At 51.6% G+C, this 23849-nt stretch overlaps 1 protein-coding gene across 1 annotated transcript; it reads right to left on the bottom strand.

Annotated features, from left to right (window-relative positions):
* Positions 1-1087: 1087 nt before the first annotated feature.
* Positions 1088-21025, bottom strand: STX12 (syntaxin 12). The gene is made up of 9 exons (XM_038758561.1): positions 20800-21025; positions 12665-12734; positions 10094-10193; positions 9732-9869; positions 8976-9019; positions 6555-6660; positions 6167-6239; positions 5166-5248; positions 1088-2572 (listed from the first exon to the last, which is right to left on the bottom strand). Exons 1-9 carry the CDS (start codon positions 20924-20926, stop codon positions 2480-2482), a joined length of 834 nt encoding a protein of 277 aa, XP_038614489.1. The 5' UTR covers positions 20927-21025; the 3' UTR covers positions 1088-2479.
* Between the last annotated feature and the right edge of the window lie 2824 nt (positions 21026-23849).

Below are 23849 nucleotides of genomic sequence, written 5' to 3'. Positions count from 1 at the left end.
CACTGGTCTTTCAGATTTCCGACAAGCAGATGCCAGTAGGGCCTGCTATGTGGCTTGTATTTTGGAAGGGGAAACATAACGGACTAGTGTAAAGAGCTCAGGCCTGGGAGTTGGATGACCTGGGTTCTAATTCCGGCTCCACCACTTGCCTGATGTGACACCTCGGGCAAGCCACTTAACTTCTCTGAGGCTGTTTCCTCCTTCTAGACTGTGAGCCCACTGTTGGGTAGGGACCGTCTCTATATGTTGCCAACTTGTACTTCCCAAGCGCTTAGTACAGTGCTCTGCATACAGTAAGCACTCAATAAATACGATTGAATGAATGAATGAACTGTAAAATGGGGATTCAATCCCCTTTCTCCCTCCTACTCTGAGCCCCATGTGGGAAAGGGACTGTGTCCGACCTGATATCTACCCCAGAGCCTTAGAACAGTGCTGGACTCATAGTGCTTAACAAACATCACTAAAAAAGCAGGGGGACGGGGGCTCACAGCTGAAAGCCATGTGGGCTGCCATACTTAGATTTTGAGCCCCAAGTGGGCCAGGGACTGTGTCCATTCTGCTGCCAAGGCATTTAATAAATGATAAACAAATACCAATTATTATTATTATTCGAGACCACAAAAACTCGGCTGCTTCATTTGTACTCTTCAAGTGCCTTCCCAGACTGAGGCCCCTTTTTCCTTTCCCCCTCCCCATCCCCCCCGCCCTACCTCCTTCCCCTCCCCACAGCACCTGTATACGTTTGTACAGATTTATTACTCTATTTTACTTGTACATATTTACTATTCTATTTATTTTGTTAATGACGTGCATCTAGTTTTTCTTCTATTTATTCTGATGACGGCACCTGTCCACATGTTTTGTTTTGTTGTCTGTCTCCCCCTTCTAGACTGTGAGCCCGTTGTTGGGTAGGGACCATCTCTATATGTTGCCAATTTGTACTTCCCAAGCGCTTAGTACAGTGCTCTGCACACAGTAAGCGCTCAATAAATACGATTGATGATGATGAATGACAAGGGTCCCTGGGAAATGAAGCTCCCATCGAGCCGACCCCCAGGCTACCGACCGACAGAGAATGACTTTGAAAGCTTTTAAAAATGTTTATTGATATTCACCGGATGGAATGATGGGGGCCATAGTGCAAAGAAATCTGGGCGGTTCTGGAAACGGGTTTTCCTAATATTCACAGTTAGTTCTGGAAGCAGTTACTATTAGTGAGGGAAAATATAAATAAGTTGGGGTGAACCACATCCCCGTAGCTCATCAGCGGGCGGATGGGACTTTGTCGCCTCAGCTCAGGTGACCAGAGGCGGTGAAGGGGTTTGTTCTCTCCAGCCGCCCCTGGCCGGAGACACGGCACAGACGTCGGTAGTTACATTACACAAGGACACCCCTTCCCCTCGCCCACACCCAACATTTCCCCCCAGTGTACCCGGACTCCTCTGCCCTCCTGCTCAGAAATCAGGCTAAGTGCTAGTATGAGTGGCTGCTCAGCCCAGCACTATGTACAGGCTGGATTTGCTCTCCGTTCTGCCTCCAGCTTCCCAGCGCACACTTCCAGAGAGTTTGCCAGCAAACCCACCTCTCTCCAGGAAAGCCTCAAGGCGACTCCGGGCTTCGGCCACAGCGCTGCCGCTCAACCTGGCGCCAATGGGATTCATCATCTTCCCTATTTCCATGGGCTGGGGAGAGGAGCAGCGGGCTCCATCCCCGTTCTGCCAGTCACTTTATCCTTGTGGGAAAACCGAGGGTGCTGTTGTCTGAATTAAATCCTCGGGGCGGGGAGGTGGATGGGTTAAGGGATGTTAGGGGTCGACCAGTCGAGGGAGAGGTGGAGACAGGCTATGACCTCGATCTTGTAACCGCGTGCCCATCAGAGAGCCAAATTCCAACATCCCGGCCCCAAGCCCGCTCCAGCCCTCAGGCATCGTGGCGCTCTCCGGGCTAAAGCTTCCCATCCAAGACCTTATGGGACCGCGGGAGAGACCCCACCCAAAATGATGGGGGCAGAGATGGCCGGCTTCACAGGCTCCGCTAGACCCTGGAAATAAGTTCTCTCCCAATCTCTGGGCAAAGGGAAGGATCTGGGATACCCGTAAAACAACAGTAGTACAAGAGGGGAGTGTGTCACTGGTCAAAACACGAATGGCAGGAGAGGAGTTCAAGTGGACTCACCCTTCCGCCCACAGGCCGGGGGGACAGGGAGTAATCAGAATACAAGGGGAAGCAAAACCCAAGGAAGTTCATTCTTAATTCAGGAAACCAATAAAACTGGTACAGAGACAGGCGGCTACGGTCCTTGTGGTTCACACGTGGCGAGGGCCAGTGGCCGGCAGGCTGGTTACTAACTCAATGGCGACGGCGGGTCCCGGGCGCTGCCCTCGTTGGGTCTGACCTGCCCGGAGCCTCCCCGGGCCGGGACCCAGGGAAGACTGCTCCGCAGCTGGGGAAAACCGCTGACCCTCGAGGAACAGTTTCAATTGGACGACAGCCAGATAATCAGTCCCAGGATGACTGAGGCCACCACCAGGATGAACACCAGGATACAGATCTTCTTACGGGACTTTTTCTAAGGGAGGGAAGATCGGAGTCACCGGCGAGACCAAACTCTAACTCCACCCCTCGCCATCTCGAGGGGTCTTGGATCTGGGCCTCCCCCCAATCTGGACGGACGATGGCGGAGGACTCCCTAGGCCTGGAAAGGTTCAGGATTCCGGGGTCCTGGGGTGGGGCCCCGCTGGATCCACTAGGGTCAGCTCCCTCCACATTGACCCTTAGGCACCTGGACTGGGGCCAGTCCAGGCTCCCCGAAGAGCTGGTTGGGGCCCCCCCCCCCGCCCAATTTAGACTGTGAGCCCCCCATTGGCGAGGGACTATGTCTGAACAGATATCTTGTAGGAACCCCAGGGCTTAAGCATGAGGTTTGGCCCGCTGAGGTGCCAAACCAAGGATAGGAATATTAACGCTAATAATGAAGATAATGAGATTCAGACAGAGGTGCCACTGAAGTCACATTAATCGGAAAACTAGGTCGCTCCTTCCCCACGTCCCTTCTCTGAGAAGCACGCCACGATGGTTACTCTCTGGCCTTTTTTCAAACATCTGGGATTGAAAACACAAAGCCGGCTGCTCAAACAGAGCCTTACTGAGCAGCTCAGGGGTAGGGGGGGAGGAAGTTATCGGGGAAGGGGTAGTGTGGACAAGGGGCCAATGGGACTCAACAGCTAAAACTGAAGCAGAGCTCTTAGCTTTGAGCCCTCCAGCCCTCAGGGACGGGGATCAGCCCGCATCCCCTGAGGAGCTAAAGAAAAGACACAGCTCAGGGAGGATGCCCACGGTAACTACCCACTCCTCTTCATGACCAAGAAATTGTTAGGGATGGGGTCACCCCACATCCCCGAGTAGCTAAGAAAAGACAGCATAGGGAGGCTGCCCATGGTGACTACCCACTTCTCTTCATGAGCAATGAACTGTTAAGGACAGAGGGTAGCCTGACCACAAATACAGGAAATCTGCTGAAATCTTCAATGGGAGAGCTGGAAGGGCCCCAAGAGAGCTAGAGGGCTCATCCATCTTTTAGACTGTGAGCCCACTGTTGGGTAGGGACTGTCTCTATATGTTGCCAATTTGTACTTCCCAAGCGCTTAGTACAGTGCTCTGCACACAGTAAGCGCTCAATAAATACGATTGATGATGATGATCCAGCCCTTGGCCAACTGGAAGCTGCATGGCCTGGTGGACTGAGCACAGGCCTAGAGTCAGAGGACATGGGTCCTAATCCCAGCTCTACCACTGGCCTCTGTGTGACCCTGGGCAAGTCAGTTAACTTCTCTGGACCTCGGTTATCTTATCTGTAAAATGGGGATTATGACTGTGACCCCTATGTAGGACAGCAACTGTTTCTAACTCGATTATGTTGTATCTATCCCAGCACTTAGGACAGTGCCTGGCACATTGTAAGCGTTAAATACTTTGAAAAAAAAAAAAAGCAACAACCAATCCACCCAGGAGAAGATGGTGGTCCAGTTTTTAACAACTGCTTTTTTTGGAACATCTTCGGTGTCAGAGCCATTTGTTTCCAAGTGTGACTTCCCTGAAAGCCAAGAAGTCTTCCCATCCTGGCTAAGAAGACTGGCATCCCCAGCTCTACCTCATTCCTCTGCTTGCCCTCCAGCCCCAATGTCTCCCAAAAGTCCATTTTTGGTGGTCAGGATTGAACCGCCAGCTGGCTCCTTTAGCCCCAGACCCAATCCCACACACTCCTGGGGTGAACTCCTCTTCTTCCTCATTAATTCAACTGTATTTACTGAGTGCTTACTGTGTGCAGGGCACTGTACACTACACAGCAATACAGCAAGAGAGAGACAATCCCTGCCCACAATGATCTCACAGTCTTCAGGGGGTACCTGGTTTGGGATCACCAGTGAGAGACACAACATGGAGTCCTTCTTCCCATCATCCTAACCCTGCTTAGCTCTGTTTCTTGTGCTTCTGAGCATTATATTGCCCGGCTGGAAGGTTTAAGGCTAGAAGGGCCCTGCCCTGAGATCCTCTTGAGGCCCTCCTGGCTCATGCTTTATGCCCAGGGCCCAACTCACTACCACTGTAAGCTCCTTGTCTCACCATCCATCAACCGGTGAATGGCAGATTTACTTAGCACCTACTGTGTACTAAGGTCTTCGCGCCTTCGTACTCCACTAATGATTCCTATGTTGTAAATACACCCACTGTCTGGACTTTTTCTCCACTCTACTTCTCTTTCCTAAGTGTCTGTCACCTTTCCCCACTGCCCCCGACTTAGATTGGGAGCCCAGTGCGGGACAGGGACGGTGCCTGAATTTGCTTATTTTGTACTCACCCCAGCACTAAATTCAGAGCTCAGCATAGGGCAGGTGCTCAATAAATACCATGCCAACAATGCCAACTCCGCGGGTGTACAAGTAAGAAGCCCCAGACCCTGCCCTCTGGGAGTTTGCCATCCCTCTCCCCTACTCCTTCCCAGCTCCGAGATCCTGGTCCTGAGCTACCACTCCAGCCGTTCTGACTGTTTGTCCTCTGCGTCCGCCAGGATGGAGGGGGTCCCTGCCAGGGATGAGCCCGGATGCTGTCAGGCTATCTGTGGCCAGAGCAGGCCGATCTGTGGCCTCTCGGCCCACACTCACCTGGTAGTGGGCAGCCCGCTGAAGCTGGTCGCTGGCTCTTTCCACGTGCACCTCGGAGCTCTCCACACTCGCTTCTATGCTATCTGTGGGACCAAGGGCAGGTCTGAGCTTCTGGAGGCCCGCGGACATTTCTGCTACCTCTATGTCCTTCCCTTCCCCACTGGCCACTCCCCTGCATCCCCTCAGCTCAACTGCTCTCCCACCACCGCTCCCCTGTCCCTCCACGGCCCTACTGCTCATCTCCCCAGGGTACATAGAGTTGACTCTCTCTCCCTGCTCCTTTCCACCCCAGGGAAATCCAGTAGTGTATAGCTCTGGACCCCAGCTGCAAGACTCAGTCTCCAGCCACCTGGGTTTTGGTACGGCTGTGGGAGTGAGCCAGGGGGAGCCTGAGCCGGAAGATGGGAGCAGAGAGAGGCTTTTGGGCCCCTGAGCCACCCGGGGAGAAGTGGACATTCATTCCAGGCTCTCTCCATTTCTCTTTCTGCTCCCACCCTTCCCTAGGCCAAACCCTAGCCCCTCTAAAAAGGTGGCCAGCTTGAAGTATATAATCCAGCTCTTCCGCCTCCTCCCAAGTCCGCGTTCTCGGCTCCGCCAGGTTGGGATTGGCTTTCCAACACCCTGTAACACAGCCGCCCTCCTCTGGATCGGGAGCCTTTTCCTTCCTCTCGCCTTCTCCAGCAGGTCCTCCTGCAAAGCGCGCCTCGGCCCGGTGACTCCGGCCACTCCTGAGGTTCCGGCAGTCGTTTCCCTGGACCCGGGGCTCAGCAGACGGGGTCTGGCCTGGACCCAAGAGTCCGGCCTGCAAACAGCGTGGCTGCTGCAGACACAGGCGGCTTCACCCCACCAAGACGCCAAGGATTTTAACTTTTGGGCACGTTAAAGCCATTGGGAATTCAGCTGGATGTCAGTCACACAACATGGACGGGGTATCCATCGCTCTGCTCAGCAACAGTAACAGAGCCAGCCTCCCTTCCTCCCTCCACACGAGCGACTCTCACCGATCACGTCTCCCTGGTCGTGAATCATCATGGCCAAGTCTTTAAAGATCTGATTGACATCCAAGATGTCCGCCTGGAAAAATGAAAATACAGAAGTTATGTGACCGGGCCGCCCTTGTCCTCAGATGAAATGGCATCTGCTGGGGCAAGAGAGGAGCCAGGCAGAGCCAGGCTGTGGGCCTGGAAGCCGAGCCTGGACAGTGGGGGCCTCTGATAAAGGCTCGCTCGCCGGTCACCATGAACCTCATGCTATTCTCGCAGAATGGCAATCCGGCCCAGATGAGGATGACCCCGCGACCCAAGGGGGTGCTGCTGCCTGGAAGAGCGCCAACCATCCACCTGCACCCGCCGCCCATCTGCCCACAGAGGGAAAGGACGGAAGCGTCACCTCCAGCTGCTTGATGGCCGTTTCCCTCTCTTTAATCAGCTCCAGGTCCTGTTCCGTGATGGCCAAGTCCTCGCCCTGGGACTGCATCTGATTCCAGTCCTCATTGCTGCAGGAAAAGCGAGGGAGTGGGCCTTGAGACTGGTTCTCCCAAGGGGTGTCTCCAATTGGGGGCTCAACTCAGGGGTGTCTCTAAAGGGCATCTCCCCAAAAAGGGGCACCTTGGGCAAGGGCTTCTCAGTCTCCTTTGTGGGCTCCTCCTCCCCCTCCCATCCCCTTACTGTAGGGGTTCGTCAAGGGTCAGCTCTTGGTCCCCCTCTGTTCTCCATCTATACTCACTCCCTTGGTGAACTCATTCGCACCCACGGCTTCAACTATCATCTCTATGCTGATGACACCCAAATCTACATCTCCACCCCTGTTCTCTCTCCCTCCCTCCAGGCTCGTGTCTCCTCCTGCCTTCAGAACATCTCCATCGCGATATCTGCCCGCCATCTAAAACTCAACATGTCCAAGACTGAGCTCCTTATCTTCCCTCCCAAACCCGGTCCTCTCCCTGACTTTCCCGTCACTGTAGACGGCACTACCATCCTTCCCGTCTCACAAGCCCGCAACCTTGGTGTCATCCTTGTCTCCGCTCTCTCATTCACCCCACACCAAAACCTGCCGGTCTCACCTCCACAACATCGCCAAGATCCGCCCTTTCCTCTCCATCCAAAGCGATACCTTGCTGGTTCAATCTCTCATCCTATCCCGAATGGATTACTGCATCAGCCTCCTTTCTGATCTCCCATCCTCCTGTCTCTCCCTGCTTCAGTCTATACTTCACTCTGCTACCCAGATTATCTTTGTATAGAAGTGCTCTGGGCATATCACTCCCCTCCTCAAAAATCTCCAGTGGTTGCCTATCAACCTTCAAATCAAGCAAAAACTCCTCACTTTCGGCTTCAAGGCTGTCCATCACCTCACCCCCTCCTACCTCACCTCCCTTCTCTCCTTCTACAGCCCAGCCCGCACACTTGGCTCCTCGGCTACTAACCTCCTCATTGTGCCTTAGTTTCTCCTGTCCCGTCGTCGACCCCTGGCCCACGTCCTACCTCTGGCCTGGAATGCCCTCCCTCCACACATCAGCCAAGCTAGCTCTCTTCCTCCCTTCAAAGCCCTTCTGAGAGCCCACCTCCTCCAGGAGGCTTTCGCAGACTAAGCCCCCCCTCTTTTCCTCTCCTCCTCCCCCTCCATCGCTCCCCCTCTGCCCTATCCCTCTCCCCTCCCCACAGCACTTGTGTACATTTGTACACAATACAAATTTTATTATAAAATATTTTATTAATGTGTATATCATCATCAATCGTATTTATTGAGCGCTTACTATGTGCAGAGCACTGTACTAAGCGCTTGTATATATGTATATATGTATATGTATATGTGTATATGGCTATAATTCTCTTAATTCTGATGGTATTGACAACTGTCTACTTGTTTTGTTGTCGGTCTCCCCCTTCTAGACTGTGAGCCCATTGTTGGGTAGGGACCGTCTCTATATGTTGTCAATTTGTACTTCCCAAGCGCTTAGTACAGTGCTCTGCACACAGTAAACACTCAATAAATACGATTGAATGATTGAATGAAAGGGATACCCACTCTCTCCTTAGGAGGAACCTCTCTAGGGCTTGCAAAGTGAGGCAGTAGCACCTCAAGTTCTCCAAGGGGGCTCCGAAAAAAGAGAGGGGTCGGGGCCCCAAACCACCAGGTTCAACCCAGGGCTGGAGGGATGTCTTTCTGCTCCCTCCCATCCCCACCCTTTCCCCTACCCATCTCCCCAACCAGAGAGAGGACTATTGATATGAAAATTGATATCTTTTGAGGAAGATGGGCTCAGGATGAAGTTTCTCTTTTCTCTAAAGAGAAAGGCAAACCCTCCTGCACAGATTAAGAATAAAGCCAGCCCACTCCTTCTGGGGCCTCAAGGAGGAGGTGGGAGGGCAAGCACGATGCGATCTTGCCAGTTTGGAGCCATCCAGCCTGCTGAACTCCCAAGCGTCCCCTGTGACACTTCTGCCTTTCATTTTGATGTCACCGCTCGGCGCCTCTGACCTTGGCATTTTCACACCTTCATGTGAAGGGACTGGAGCCAGGCAAAGCAGCAATCCCATCCACGGTCCTGAACTAGTTGCGGGGGAATTGCGGGGGCAGGTGAGGGTCGCCCTCCCGGACTCCCTGCTTCTCAGGTTCCTCGCCTCCCCGAGACGGGCTCTCCTTAGTTGGCGGACACGTCGATGGCCACTTCCAGGAATTCCACCCCTCCCGACCCCGAGTCCCCAAGGGGCTCAGTTGGAGCGCCACAGAAGTGCCCGCTCCTGGAGAACAAAGGTGCCAGGCAGGGCGGCACCAGACGCGTCTTACCGGGATGCCCGGTCTCTTTACCTGTCGAATGAGACCAGTTGCTCCTCTCTGTGCCTCTCCTCCGCCTAGAAGACAGACATGTCACTCAGGCCAGCTCCCGGGAGGTGGGCAGAAGGCACGGTGCCCTCCTGCGTGCCACAGCACTGTACTGGGCATTTGGAAGAGCCCACAGCCTCTGCTTTCCCTTAAGTGTGTCCAACCTGCTGGTCTTGTTTCTATCCCAGTGCTTAGTCCATAGTAAGCACTAAACCAGGCCCATCACCATTAACAGAGGTAGGGGAAGGCCTAATCCCCCACAGAGCAGGACCGCTATTGGGGAAGGTTCAAAACCAATCAATCAAAGGCACCTACTGAGCGCCTCCTGGGTGTCCCACACTGTACTGAGCGCTTGGGCGAGTCCAACAGAGGAGAAAGATACAGTCCCTGCTCTCAAGGAGCTTATAATCTAACATCTCTAGCCCTCTCTCTTCAGTCCGGGGTGGCTTAGGTATCCGCCTGCATAGAAGCAGGGGGATGGGCCGGGTGACCTCTTAGGGCTCCTTCTCAGAATCTAGCATCTGGAGAAGAGGGGATGAAAAATCGCAGGGGGTGCAGACTGGGAGAAATAATTGTCTCCAACAGCTTTGGAGCCATTTTCACCCACTTGCCCAACAGGGAGACCCTTCTCTTTTTCCCTGACCCCCTTAGCAGTCCCCTGGAGAACGCCTCACCCCACCCCTTCCAATGCAGCCTGGCCACCGTCTGCCCCAGCGCTTTCTTCCCCAGAAGCGAACCTACCGAGAGGCGGGAGCCAGCCCTGGCTCGGGCCACAGTCTCCTTCTCCTTGTCCGACACCTTCCTCTGAAGAGCCTGGAAGTTGTTCAGGGCGGCCGAGAAGTCGTTCATCAAACGCTCCTTCTGCAGCTTCTGCTGGCGCTGTGAGGGGGGACGACGCCAAAACGGTCAGCAGGCCCGGTGGTCTGGAGCAGGTTCACCCCGAAAGGCGGGGCCGCTGGACCACAGTTTCGGGCACCCGCATGAACGATACCATCCTGGCCGCTCAGGGGGACCGATGGGGAGGTTGGCGCTTAGCCCGGAGGCCGGGAAAACCCACGCTGCCTTGGGCGACCCTCACCGTCCTCACACCGGTGGAGACACACCTGTTCCGAAGTGGACAGCGGGAGCGGCAGTGATCCCAGTTCCTTCAGATACTCATTGGTTTCCTTGGCCAACTGGTTCGCGGAATGCTGAAGCTGCTGCCTGAGGGGAGGAGGTGGAGGGTCCGTCTGGACTTCCCGGGGCCACCGTGCTCACCCTCCCAGCTGGCGGTGGGTATCTCGACACCCGTGGCCGCCCGTGAAAAGTGGCCAGGGATTCCACCACCCAGGGGACCTGGGCAGTGGCTCAGTTGACCCTTGCAGGCAAGAAGCGAGTCCTTAAAGAGAGGGCACTCGGGCGTTCAGATCAGGAATGCCAAGCAGCCTCTTGGGCTTCATCATCTCCATTCACCCTGTCCAACCCGAGCCGTTTCAGCCTAAAAAACCCCCCAGTAGCCACTCGCAGTCCTGGCTGAAGCCGGCTGGCTGAGCGGGCCTGATTAGACCTGAGGGGCAGGTAAGGGGCCTCCACAGATGAACTAACTCCTCAACGGCCTTGAATCTGCACCCTTTATTCATCCCTCCCTCAGTTCCACAGCGCCTGTGTATATGTCTGTAATTTATTTATATTAATATCCGTTTCCCCTCCTTTAGATGGTAAGCTCACTTTGGGCCAGGATTGTGTGCACCAACTCTGTTAGATCGTCATCTTCCAAGTACTTAATGCAGTGCTCTGCACAGGGTAAGCGCTCAAATAGGATTGATTTTATTAGAATCAAGTGAGCTTTATCTGCATGGTCAAGCTGGATTTTCATTTACCTGAATGATTTCCAATCCTAAAAGAAGGGATGAATGCTATTGTCCTTATGTAGAGAATGAATTTAGAATAGAGAATCGAGAAGATAGTAAATATTACTGTTAGATTATTAAATATTATAACGATATCAAATATTAAAAATCAATGTCTAAATATTCTTATTTAGAATAGAGAAGCAGCGTGACTTAGTGGAAAGAGCACGGGCTTTGGAGTCAGAGGTCATGGGTTCAAATCCCGGCTCCGCTGGGTGACTTTGGCCAAGTCACTTCACTTCTCTGTGCCTCAGTTACCTCACCTGTAAAACAGGGATTAAGACTGTGAGCCCCCTGTGGGACAACCTGATCACCTTGTAACCTCCCCAGCGCTTAGAACAGTGCTTTGCACATAGTAAGCGTTCAATAAATGCCATTATTATTAATTAATGGCCTAGCTGCTCCCCGAGCCCCACCCACTCCCTGCCTCTAGCCTGGCACCAGGCCCGCCCCCGGTCTCAGCATCAGCGCTGTGCCACCGGGTGAAGGACATTCCCTCTCTCTTCCCCCCTTTCTCCTTAGCCCAGGTGGGTGCGAGCTGTTTCATAACTGGCAAGGAATGCGCTGGGGGACAGGGCAGGGCCCGAAGAGGCAGGGGGATTAAGGAGATGGCAGCCACTCAGCAGCATCTCCTTATCTGGACTTGGATCCGTATCCCTCAAGCACTTCATCTTCACCCCACCCTCAGCTCCCCAGCATTTCATTCATTCATATTTATTGAGCACTTACTGTTTGCAGAGCACTGTACTAAGCTCTTGGGAAAGTATGACATAACAATAAGCTTACGAGCTTACTCTCTAGAGCACTTATAAACAGAACCGTAATTTATGTATATTTATGTCCACCTCCCCCTTTCCCTACCAACTCTGTTGAACTGTACTCTCCCAAGTACTTAATACAGTGCTTGGCACACAGTAAGTGCTCAATAAATACCACTGGTTGATTGATTCCCTCTCTCCCTCAGTCGCTCTGAAAAGCCTCAGGCAGGAGCACAGGTGCTCCTCCCTCTGACTAGAGGGCCGGGAGGAGGGTTTTGTACAGAGCTTGCTAGGAATAAGCACTTAATAAATCCTTTTAGCCACTCCCTTTAGACTGTAAGCTTTTTGTGGGCAGGGAATGTGCCTGTTTATTGCTATATTATACTCTCCCAAGAGCTTAGTACAGTGCTTTGCACACACTAAGTGTTCAATAAATATCACTGAATGAATACCTCCTTCCCCTCCCCACAACACCTGTATATATGTACATATGTTTGTACGTATTTATTATTCTATTTTACCTGCACATATTTATTCTATTTTGTGCATGTGTTTTGTTTTGTTGTCTGTCTCCCCCTTCTAGACTGTGAGCCCGCTGTTGGTGGGGACCGCCTCTATATGTTGCCAACTTGGACTTCCTAAGCGCTTAGTACAGTGCTCTGCACACAGTAAGCGCTCAATAAATACGATTGAATGAATGAATGAATAAATGAGTAGAACCCAGGGCTCCTGGCTCCCAGCTCTGTGCTCTTCTCACTAAGTTGTGCTGCCCACCCCCATGCTAGTTGACGGTTTGTCAATCTGGTGACTTCCAGGAGTCCCGCCCCACCATCCAACTTGTACCAGCATTCCCGCTCGCCACAGGATTCAACTGGACAATCAGTCGGCAGAGCCCGGGGTTTTGGCCAAAGCTCATGTCTGTGGGGTTGGGTGAGGTGGGGGAAAGCAGTAGATGGGGTAGAGGTGGGAGGAAAAACAGCTGGGGTGGAGGAGATGACAAAGACAGGGGTTGGGATGACATACTCACAAATTCTCTTGCAGTTTGCTCGAGTCCTGCTTGGTTCCTAATTGGCTCATCAGGTTCTTTATCTGCGCAGCTGGAAAAAAAAGTGGATTGCATTGTGGTGAAGGCATCGAGGAGGGGGGCGGCCACTTGTCTTTCCCCACAGATGCCCTCTCCACCCTTGCTCCCAAGAGAAGCTCACGGAGCAGAAACAGCCAGAGCCAGGACTGGGGTCAGGGAATCAATCAATCAATCAATCGTATTTATTGAGCGCTTACTATGTGCAGAGCACTGTACTAAGCACTTGGGAAGTACAAATTGGCAACACATAGAGACAGTCCCTACCCAACAGTGGGCTCACAGTCTAAAAGGGGGAGACAGAGAACAGAACCAAACATACCAACAAAATAAAATAAATAGGATAGAAATGTACAAGTAAAATAAATAAATAAATAAGTAAATAAATAGAGTAATAAATATGTACAACCATATATACATATATACAGGTGCTGTGGGGAAGGGAAGGAGGTAAGATGGGGGGATGGAGAGGGGAATACCATCCCAACCGGAATGGCGGCCCAGTCGCCCTCCCTGTTGGAGGAATGGGGTCCCTTCCGGGCCCCACCCACCCCCGTCTGGCCAGTAGAGTGTTTTAACATCTGGACCACTGATGCTTACTTGGAAATTCCTCTGGGGCTGGCAGGCTCACGTCCCTGTGCACCCCAAATGCCAAGGGCACCACCCGCAACCCCTCACCAAACCTGCACCCCGCTTCCTGACCGCTCCCCACCCACAGAGACCCGGGTGTGTGGGTCTCCGTCCCCCCACAAATCCTCCAATGGTTGCCCATTCCTCTCCACATCAAGCACCTGGGTTCTAATCCCAACTCCGCCACTTACCTGGTGTGTGACCTTGGGCAAGTCATTTCGCTGCTCTCTGCCTCAGTTCCCTCATCTGAACGATGGGGATTAAGACTGCAAGCCCCATCTGGGACATGGACCATGTCCAACCTGACTGGCTCACATCTCCCCCAGCACTTGATAGAGTGCCTGCCCTTAAATACCAGAAGAAAAAAAGAAGTACAAACTCCTCACCAGTAGATTTACAGCACTAGATCAGCTCTCTCTGGCTCCTCTTCCACCACACCCCAGCTCACACTCTTCGTTCCTCTCTGTGTCTCATCCTCAGTTGTCTAGCTGTCAGCCTCTTGCACGTGTCCTCCCCTTTGGCTGGAACTCTCCCTTCACAACCAGCAGACCATTGCCCTAGCCATCGTCAAAGCACTTCTGAAATCACACCTCCTCCAAGAGGCCTTCCCAAATTAATCTCCTGCCTCCCCATATTCTCCCCAACTGCCACTTCAATACTTCCACCTCACCTAAGCATTTGGTTACTTGCTAATCAATGAATCAATGACATTAACCCCAAAGTGCTTAGTACAGTACTCTGCACACAGTAAGCGGTCCATAAATAGGATCGATGGATTGACTGAAAAGTACAGAATAATGAAATGATACATTTTCTGCCAACAAAGATCTTACACTCTAGTGGGGGAGACAAACATAAAAATATTTACAACTAGAGTGGTCAAAATAAACTGAATGCTATATACATGAGTGCTAAGGAGAGTTATAAATAAGTTCATAAAGAGTAGAGTAGGCAGAAGAGTTGATAAGGCTCAGGTTGCTGGGAAATTAATCGGGGAAAACTCTTCTAGACTGTGAGCCCATTGTTGGGTAGGGACTGTCTCTATATGTTGCCAACTTGTACTTCCCAAGCGCTTAGTACAGTGCTCTGCACACAGTAAGCGCTCAATAAATACGACTGATTGATTGATTGATTGATTCCCCCCCCCCCCCCCCCCCCCCGTTGCAGTTATATCTACATATATATACACTCTACAGCTCCTTCCTACCTTTATTTTAGGGTCTGTCTTCCCCACCAGATTGTTAACTTCTTGAGAGAGCAAATATTATGCTTATTAACTCTAGTGAACTCTCTCAAGCACTAGGCCTCTCTGCAAACAGAAGGGTCTCAAATACCACTGGCAGAGATTGAATGATTAAAGAGTCTCAGGAAATTCCCCGCTGAGAACCTGTGCCTTTACTCTAGTTGCCCAGAAAATGAGCTTCATTTTGGGGGAGCAGGGTTGGCCAGCAAACCTTGGTTCAGCCCCTGAATTCAGGGAGAAGAGACACCGTACATCCCTGATCTCCCCTCTTTAGAAACATTCTGTTCACACAGTTCTGTTCAGTTCTTACAATTCTCTAGACTGTAAGCTCATTGTGGACAGGGAATGTGTCTATCAACTCCTTCGGAGTGTACTCTCGCAAGTGTTTAGTACAGTGTTTGGTTTTGTTCTCTGCCTCCCCCTTTTAGACTGTGAGCCCACTGTTGGGTAGGGACTGTCTCTATATGTTGCCAACTTGGACTTCCCAAGCGCTTAGTACAGTGCTCTGCACATAGTAAGCGCTCAATAAATACGATTGATGATGATGATGCTCCATCGGCAAAAAACTCTCAATAAAGACGACTAATTGATTCATAAGGGGCTGTCGTTTGCTATTGGGGCTACCATCGGATTGTGGACGGCACAGAATTAAACAATAATAACAGTTGTGGCATTTGCTAAGCACATGCTCTAAGCCAAGCATATTAAGTAGGTACAAAATAATGAGGTTGAACACATTACCTGTCCCACATGAGGCTCACAGTCTAAGTAGCAGGGAGGACAGATGTTGCATCCCCATTTTACAGATGAAGTACCTGAGGTCCAGAGAAGTTGAGTAACTTGCCCCCAGATCACACAGCGGGTAACTGGGAAGGAGGGTGGTATATGGGGTAAATCACGGGCCTGGGCATCAGAAGGACCTGGTTCTCATCCCAGCTCTACCACTTGTCTGCTGTGTGACCTTGGGCAAATCACTTCCCTGCGTCTCAGTTCTCTCATCTGTAAAATGGGGATTAAGATTGTGAGAGCCATGTGGGACAGGGATTGTGTCCAACCCAATTACCCTGTATCTACCCCAGTGCTTAGTACAGTGCCTGGCACGTAGTAAGCGCTTAACAAATGCCATAAACAAATCAAACAAAAAAACCTGGCAAAACCAGGATTAGAAGCCAGATCCTCAGGTTCGCGCTCCGTCTCCGAGGCCATGATTTGTTCCAATCCCCAGCCACGGGAAATCCAGCGTGGAATGTCCCAGGAGTGGGATGAAGCCGCAGCGGCACTAGAAGGCTGCCAAAGTCTCGTCCCTCTGCCCCATTTCCAGTCCACCTGCTTATTTCATCGGAGAGAAAGCCTCAACCTTGTGTCACCCCCCCACCGGGCCTGGCTGAAGCCCTCCAGAAGTCCAAGAACCCGGTCGATCAGACGGTTGGTACAGAAGGGATCGAACCAGGAAGTGTTCCAGGTGGAAGGCAATTAGGGGGACATCAACTCTGCCTGTGACCTGAACTCTGATCTGAAACCTAACAGCTGACGAAGGGGACGGCGCCGGCCTAGCAGGAGGAGGAGGAAGAGGAGGCCCTCTGACACAAGCAGCTAGGGTCTGGAGGAAAGTCTGCGGACATTTTTCAAGCCAAATGAGAACACGGGTGGGAGTTATGATCAGCGGCAACCACCTCAGTGTCTTGCCCTGAAATGTCAGTTTGCACCTCCAGTTAAAAAGACAGCGAACCGCAAAAGTTATCTGAAAGAAATGACTTCTTTTGCCCTCCCGCTGCTAACGCCCCAACGAATGATGGTATTTTTCATGGGGGTGCTCACTGTGTCACCATTGGGGGAGATATAAGATGATCGATGAATAATGAGGAATAATAATAATAATAATAATGAATAATAACGATAATGGAGGCATTTGTTAAGCCCTTTCTACATGCTGAGTATTGTGCTACGTGCAGTGATAAAGACAATACAATCAACTTAGAGACCGCCCCTTTCCCACATGAAGCTCAAGATCTAAGGAGAAAGGGAGGACTGGAATTTAATTTCTGTTTTATGTGAGGAAACTGAGGCGCAGAGGAATTAAGTGACTTGCCCAAGGTCACCCCGCAGCCACTGGGAGACTCCCGATTCCCAATCCCATGCTCTTTCCACTACCCCTCGCTGTCTGCCACCGTGAAGTTTATGGCTCCAAGGCAAATAAAGGAGAAGTTACTATCAAAGGCCCCTGACCTGGTCCAGTCTCAGTCTCAAAGACCAGAAAAGGGGGGCCTGGAGCTTGGAATCACACTCCACCCTCAAAAGGCCCGAGAAAGGCATGGCTTCCGATTTTATTTAGCAGTGGTGTCATCACCACTACGGCACTGGATGAGCACATTATTTTGGGCCTCGCCCCACAGACTTCTTTACGATTGGCCTCTGTGGGGGCTGTGCATTCTTGTTTTCAAAAAATAGGAAACTGGAGCATAATCAATCAATCAATCAATCGTATTTACTGAGCGCTTACTATGTGCAGAGCACTGTATTAAGCGCTTGGGAAGTACAAATTGGCAACACATAGAGACAGTCCCTACCCAACAGTGGGCTCACAGTCTAAAAGGGGGAGACAGAGAACAGAACCAAACATACCAACAAAATAAAATAAATAGGATAGAAATGTACAAGTAAAATAAATAAATAAATAAATAGAGTAATAAATATGTACAACCATATATACATATATACAGGTGCTGTGAGGAAGGGAAGGAGGTAAGATGGGGGGATGGAGAGGGGGATGAGGGGGAGAGGAAGGAAGGGGCTCAGTCTGGGAAGGCCTCCTGGAGGAGGTGAGATCTCAGCAGGGCCTTGAAGGGAGGAAGAGAGCTAGCTTGGCGGAGGGGAGAGCTAGCTTGGCGGAGGGGGGCTAGCTTGGCGGAGGGGAAATGAGAGGAAATGGCCACCCAAGTCCATCCGAGGGGTCAATCAATAGCCAGGCTGGGTTTAGGCCTGGTAATAACAGTCCTCTACTGTGCCTGGAAGTCCCTCCCCCTTCATATCCCACAGATCCCGGCTCCGCCACATGTCTGCTGTGTGACCTTGGGCAAGTCACTTAACTTCTCGGAGCCTCAGTTACCTCACCTGTAAAATGGGGATGACAACTGTGAGCCCCACTTGGGACAACCTGATCCCCTTGTATCCCCCCCAAGCGCTTAGAACAGTGCTTTGCACATAGTAAGCGCTTAACAAATGCTATTATTATTATTATGATCACCATTCTCCCCATCTTCAAAGCCCGACTAAAATTGTATCTCCTCCCAGAAGCCTTCTCTAACTAACCTCTCTCTCTCTCCCCAACTATTCTCCCTCCCTTCTGCGTCATCTATGCACCTGCGCTCATACCCCCAAGCTTTTTAATACCCACCCAACCTCCACTCTCAAAGCTCTTAAGGACATAAACTTACACTCAGTTGCTCCTCCAATCCGTAATATAGCTTACTGCCTATCTTCCCCACTAGTGTGTAAGGTCCTTGGGGATAAAGATCGCATCTACCAACTCTATTGTATTGCCCCCTCCCAAGCGCTTAGTACAGTGCCCTGCACACAGTACACGCTGAATAAATAACATCAAGGGATGGATTGAGGATGCCTTTGACTCCCTGACAGAGCACAAGTGGGCAGGCAGTGACATCTGCGACCTGGGAAAAGTATCACATAACTGGGTTTTGGCACAGAAAACGGAAAGATTCAGCATTTCAGAAGCCAGGATTAGCCAAGTTCTTAGAGTTAAAAGACCACCACGTAGCAGCACAATCCTTATATTATGTGGGGACTTCAGTTGTCCAGGACTGGACGGTTGAGATGCCCTGCTCACTCATTCCCCTTACCCAATCTGGTGAACTAATAATGATGATAACATTAATAATAATAGTAACAATGCTTATCAGGTGCAGTATGCTTTAGTAAGTAGAACCTGGGAGCGATCACACTTACACAATTTTTCTTTTCTCCGTTTCTATCAGCAAATGATTTTGTGTCTGTTATATTGCCATAGAGTTCTCTCCCAAGCGCTTAGCACAGTGCTCTGCAGTAAGAGCTCACTAAATACGACTGATTGATTGATTCTCCCTGTCTAGAGCCTAAGCTCCTACAGAGCAGGGATTGCGGCTTGTGATCTATGGTTCTCTCGCAAGTGTTTTAGATAGCACTAAACATGCAAAAGGTGCTCAAACAATGCTATTTATTGAGCACTTATGTGCAGAGCACTGTCCTAAGCACTTGGGAGAGTACAATATAATACAACACAACAGATTTGGTAGATAGTCGCTAGATGCCAGTGGCTTAGGCTGCCAAGAAAGTGCAATAATAATAATAATTGCGGCATTTAAGTGCTACATGTCAAGTACTGTACTAAGCCCTCGGGTAGATATAAGATAATCAAATCTCCCATGGGCTCAGAGTCTAAGTAGGAGGAAGATAAGATGTTGAATCCCCATTTTGCAGATAGGTAACTGAGGCACAGAAGTTAAGTGACTTGTCCAAGGTCACTCAGCAGAGCAGGGCCGGGATTTTTCCCTTAGGCCAGGCTGTTTCTCACAGTGTGGGAATAAACCCGATCCTCGTCCAGGGGGTTCAATTTCTCTGGGCCTGCCCAACCGCTGATCCAAACGGGCTGTTTTGGGGTCGGCTCTGCTGCCTAATGAGCCCCGGAAGAGGTCAAGATTGGGGAGGGGGTCAAGATGAAGCAGCGTGGCTCAGTGGCAAGAGCCCGGGCTTGGGAGTCAGAGGTCGTGGGTTCTAATCCGGCTCCGCCACTTGTCAGCTGTGTGACTCTGGGCAAGTCACTTCACTTCTCTGGGCCTCAGTTCCCTCATCTGTAAAATGGGGACTAAGACTGTGAGCCCCATGTGGGACAACCTGATCACCTTGTATCCCTTCCAGCGCTTGGAACAGTGCTTGGCACATAACAATGCTTGGCACATAGTAAGCACTTAATATAAAAAAAAAAAGAAGTGGAAGGGGGCTTCGGGGAGCATTCATTCATTCAATCATATTTACTGAGCGCTTACTGTGTGCAGAGCACTGTACTAAGTGCTTGGGAAGTACAAGTTGGCAACATATAGAGACGGTCCCTACCCAATAGCAGGCTCACAGTCAAGAAGGAGGTGACAGACAACAAAACAATGCATATGCACAAAACAAAATAAATAGAATAAATATGTACAAGTAAAATAAATAAATAAATACGTACAAACATACGTACATATATACAGGTGCTGTGGGGAGGGGGAGATAGGGCGAGGGGGAGGAGAGGGAGAGGCAGTGGGCCACCATTCACTCATTCAATTGTATTTATTGAGCGCTTACTGTGTGCAGAGCACTGTACAAAGCGCTTGGGAAGTCCAAGTTGGCAACATATAGGGACGGCCCCTACCCAACACTGGGCTTATTGAGCGCTTACTGTGTGCAGAGCACCGTACTAAGCGCTTGGGAAGTCCAAGTTGGCAACATCTAGGGACGGCCCCTACCCAACACTGGGCTTATTGAGCGCTTACTGTGTGCACAGCACTGTACTAAGCGCTTGGGAAGTCCAAGTTGGCAACATATAGGGATGGTCCCTACCCAACACTGGGCTTACTGTGTGCAGGGCACTGTACTAAGCGCTTGGGATGTCCAAGTTGGCAACATATAGGTACGGCCCCTACCCAAGAGTGGGCTTATTGAGCGCTTACTGTGTGCAGAGCACCGTACTAAGCGCTTGGGAAGTCCAAGTTGGCAACATCTAGGGACGGCCCCTACCCAACGCTGGGCTTATTGAGCGCTTACTGTGTGCAGAGCACTGTACAAAGCGCTTGGAAGTCCAAGTTGGCAACATCTAGGGACGGCCCCTACCCAACGCTGGGCTTATTGAGCGCTTACTGTGTGCAGAGCACCGTACTAAGCGCTTGGGAAGTCCAAGTTGGCAACATCTAGAGACGGTCCCTACCCAACAGCGGGCTCACAGTCTCTCTGCCAAGCGGTCGATTGATTGGGCCTGGCTGCCCACCCCTGAGGGGATCAATCAATCAATCAATCAATCAATCGTATTAATTGAGCGCTTACTGTGTGCAGAGCACTGTACTAAGCGCTTGGGATGGGATGGGCGGGGAGGGGGGGGGTCTGTGGCCCCGAGTGACCCCACCCCCCGGGAGGTGGTACCCGCTGCCCGCCCGCCCACCCGCCCCCGGCCCGCACGCACTGGCATGGCTGATCCGCTGGACGTTGGCGCTGCAGATCTGGATGCTGCTGTTAAAGTCCCGGAGCGGAGGGGCCGAGGGGGTCGGAGGCCCGGGGGTCCGGTACAGGTCCAAGGAATCGTACGACATGGTCGGGCCGGGATACCGGGATGCCGGGATGCCGGGATGCCGGGATACCGGGAAGCAGCGCAGCCCACCCGACGCCGCCGGACGGGACACCCGACGGCAGCCCAGCCGCTCTGCGCGTGCGCCAGCCCCGCCCGATCGGCCCACGCACCGCGCATGCGTCGGGGGCCCGGCCGGCCTCCAGGCCCCGCCCCCCGACGGGGGGGCGGCGAAGGCGGTGCAGCCCACTCGACGGGAGCCGAGCCGCTCTGCGCGTGCGCCAGCCCCGCCCCATCGGGCGATGCACCGCGCATGGGTCGGGGGCCCGGGCGGCCTCCAGGCCCCGCCCCCCGTCGGGGGGGGTGGCGAAGGCGGTGCAGCGCACTCGACGGGAGCCGAGCCGCTCTGCGCATGTGCCAGCCCCGCCCGATCGGGCGGTGCACCGCGCATGCGTCGGGGCCCGGGAGGCCTCCAGGCCGCGAAGGCAGCGCAGCCCACTCATCATCACTATCATCAATCGTATTTATAATAATAATAATAATGATGGCATTTATTAAGCGCTTACTATGTGCAAAGCACTGTTCTAAGCTCTGGGGAGGTTACAAGGCGACCAGCTTGTCCCACGTGGGGCTCACAGTCTTAATCCCCATTTTACAGATGAGGTAACTGAGGCCCAGAGAAGTGAAGTGACTTGCCCAGAGTCACACAGCTGACAAGTGGCGGAGTCGGGATTCGAACCCATGACCTCTGACTCCAAAGCCCGGGCTCTTTCCACTGAGCCGTGCTGCTTCTCTATTATTGAGCGCTTACTGTGTGCAGAGCACTGTACTAAGCGCTTGGGAAGCACAAGTTGGCAATATATAGAGACAGTCCCTACCCAACAGTGGGCTCACAGTCTAAAAGACAGAGAACAAAACCAAACATACTAACAAAATAAATAGAATAGATATGTACGGGGTGGGGGGGGGGCGGCGAAGGCAGTGCAGCCCACTCAATCAATCAATCATATTTATTGAGCGCTTACTGTGTGCAGAGCCCTGTACTAAGCGCTTGGGAAGTCCAGGTTGGCAACATATAGAGACGGTCCCTACCCAACAGTGGGCTCACAGTCTAGAAGGGGGAGACAGTGAAGAAAACCAAACATACTAACAAAATAAAATGAATAGATATGTACAAGTAAAATCAATAAATCAATCAATCGTATTTATTGAGCGCTTACTATGTGCAGAGCACTGTACTAAGCGCTTGGGAAGTACAAATTGGCAACACATAAATAGAGTAACAAATATGTACAAACATATATACAGGTGCTGTGGGGAAGGGAAGGAGATAAGATGGGGGGGAAGGAGAGGGGGATGAGGGGGAGAGGAAGGGAGGGGCTCAGTGTGGGAAGGCCTCCTGGAGGAGGTGAGCTCAGTAGGGCCTTGAAGGGAGGAAGAGAGCTAGCTTGGCGGATGGGCAGAGGGAGGGCATTCCAGGCCCGGGGGATGACGTGGGCCGGGGGTCGATGGCGGGACATCGACATCTCCCCCTCGTCCCCCTCTCCATCCCCCCGTCTTACCTCCTTCCCTTCCCCACAGCACCTGTATATATGTATATATGGTTGTACATATTTATTACTCTATTTATTTATTTATTTATTTATTTTACTTGTACATTTCTATCCTACTTATTTTATTTTGTTGGTATGTTTGGTTCTGTTCTCTGTCTCCCCCTTTTAGACTGTGAGCCCACTGTTGGGTAGGGACTGTCTCTATGTGATGCCAATTTGTACTTCCCAAGCGCTTAGTACAGTGCTCTGCACATAGTAAGCGCTCAATAAATACGATTGATTGATTGATTGATTGACAGGCGAGAACGAGGTACGATGAGGAAGGAAGGGGCTCAGTCTGGGAAGGCCTCCTGGAGGAGGTGAGCTCTCACTCGACGGGAGCCGAGGCGCTCTGCGCATGTGCCAGCCCCACCCGATCGGGCGATGCACCACGCATGCGTTGGGGCCCGGGCGGCCTCCAGGTCCCACCCCCCTGCGGGCCGCGAAGACACCCGGCGGGAGCCGAGCCGCTCTGCGCATGTGCCAGCCCCGCCCGATCGGGCACGCATGCGTCGAGAGCCCGAGGGAGGGAGGGGGGCTGAGCGGCTTGCGCATGCGCGCTTTATCAGGCTCGCCCAGCGCAGGAATTGGGAGGGCGATTTTGCGTGAGGAGTGACACGCGTAGGCTGTGGAATAATAATAATAATAAAAAAAATAATAATAATGACATTTATTAATCGCTTACTATGTGCAAAGCACTCCCGCCTACTTCACCCCCTTCACCTCAACCCCTCCTCTCCTCCTCCTCCCTCCAGCCCACCCTACTCTCCCACCCCTCCCTCTTCCAATCATTCAATACTATTGATTAAGTGCTTACTGTGGGCAGAGCACTGTAATAATAGTAATCATAATGATGGCATTTATTCATTCATTCATTCATTCAGTCGTATTTATTGAGCACTTACGGTGTGCAGAGCACTGGACTAAGCGCTTGGGAAGTCCAAGTTGGCAACATCTAGAGACGGTCCCTACCCAACATGGGGCTCACAGTCTAGAAGGGGGAGACAGGCAACAAAACATTAACAAAAATAAATGGAATAATTATGTACAAATAAAATATCATCATCATCATCAATCGTATTTATTGAGCGCTTACTGTGTGCAGAGCACTGTACTAAGCGCTTGGGAAGTACAAGTTGGCAACATATAGAGACAGTCCCTACCTAACAGTGGGCTCACAGTCTAAAAGGGGGAGACAGAGAACAAAACCAAACATACTAACAAAATAAAATAAATAGAATAGATATGTACAAGTAAAATAAATAGAGTAATAAATATGTTCAAACATATATACATATATACAGGTGCTGTGGGGAGGGGAAGGAGGTAAGGCGGAAGGAATGGGGAGGGGGAGAT

The sequence above is a fragment of the Tachyglossus aculeatus genome, chromosome 16 (assembly GCF_015852505.1).
Source record: "Tachyglossus aculeatus isolate mTacAcu1 chromosome 16, mTacAcu1.pri, whole genome shotgun sequence".
Lineage (NCBI taxonomy): Eukaryota > Metazoa > Chordata > Mammalia > Monotremata > Tachyglossidae > Tachyglossus > Tachyglossus aculeatus.
This window is presented reverse-complemented; position numbering and strand designations above follow the sequence as displayed.

What these genes read in the sequence shown, in the direction of transcription:
- STX12 (XM_038758561.1), bottom strand. Translation starts at nt 20,926, where the DNA reads ATGTCGTACGATTCCTTGGACCTGTACCGGACCCCCGGGCCTCCGACC. An exon ending in CCAGCGGATCAGCCATGCCA is followed by an intron (nt 12,735 to 20,799) that starts GTGCGTGCGGGC and finishes TTTTTTTTCCAG; the next exon opens with CTGCGCAGATAAAGAACCTG. An exon ending in AGCAAACTGCAAGAGAATTT is followed by an intron (nt 10,194 to 12,664) that starts GTGAGTATGTCA and finishes TCCTCCCCTCAG; the next exon opens with GCAGCAGCTTCAGCATTCCG.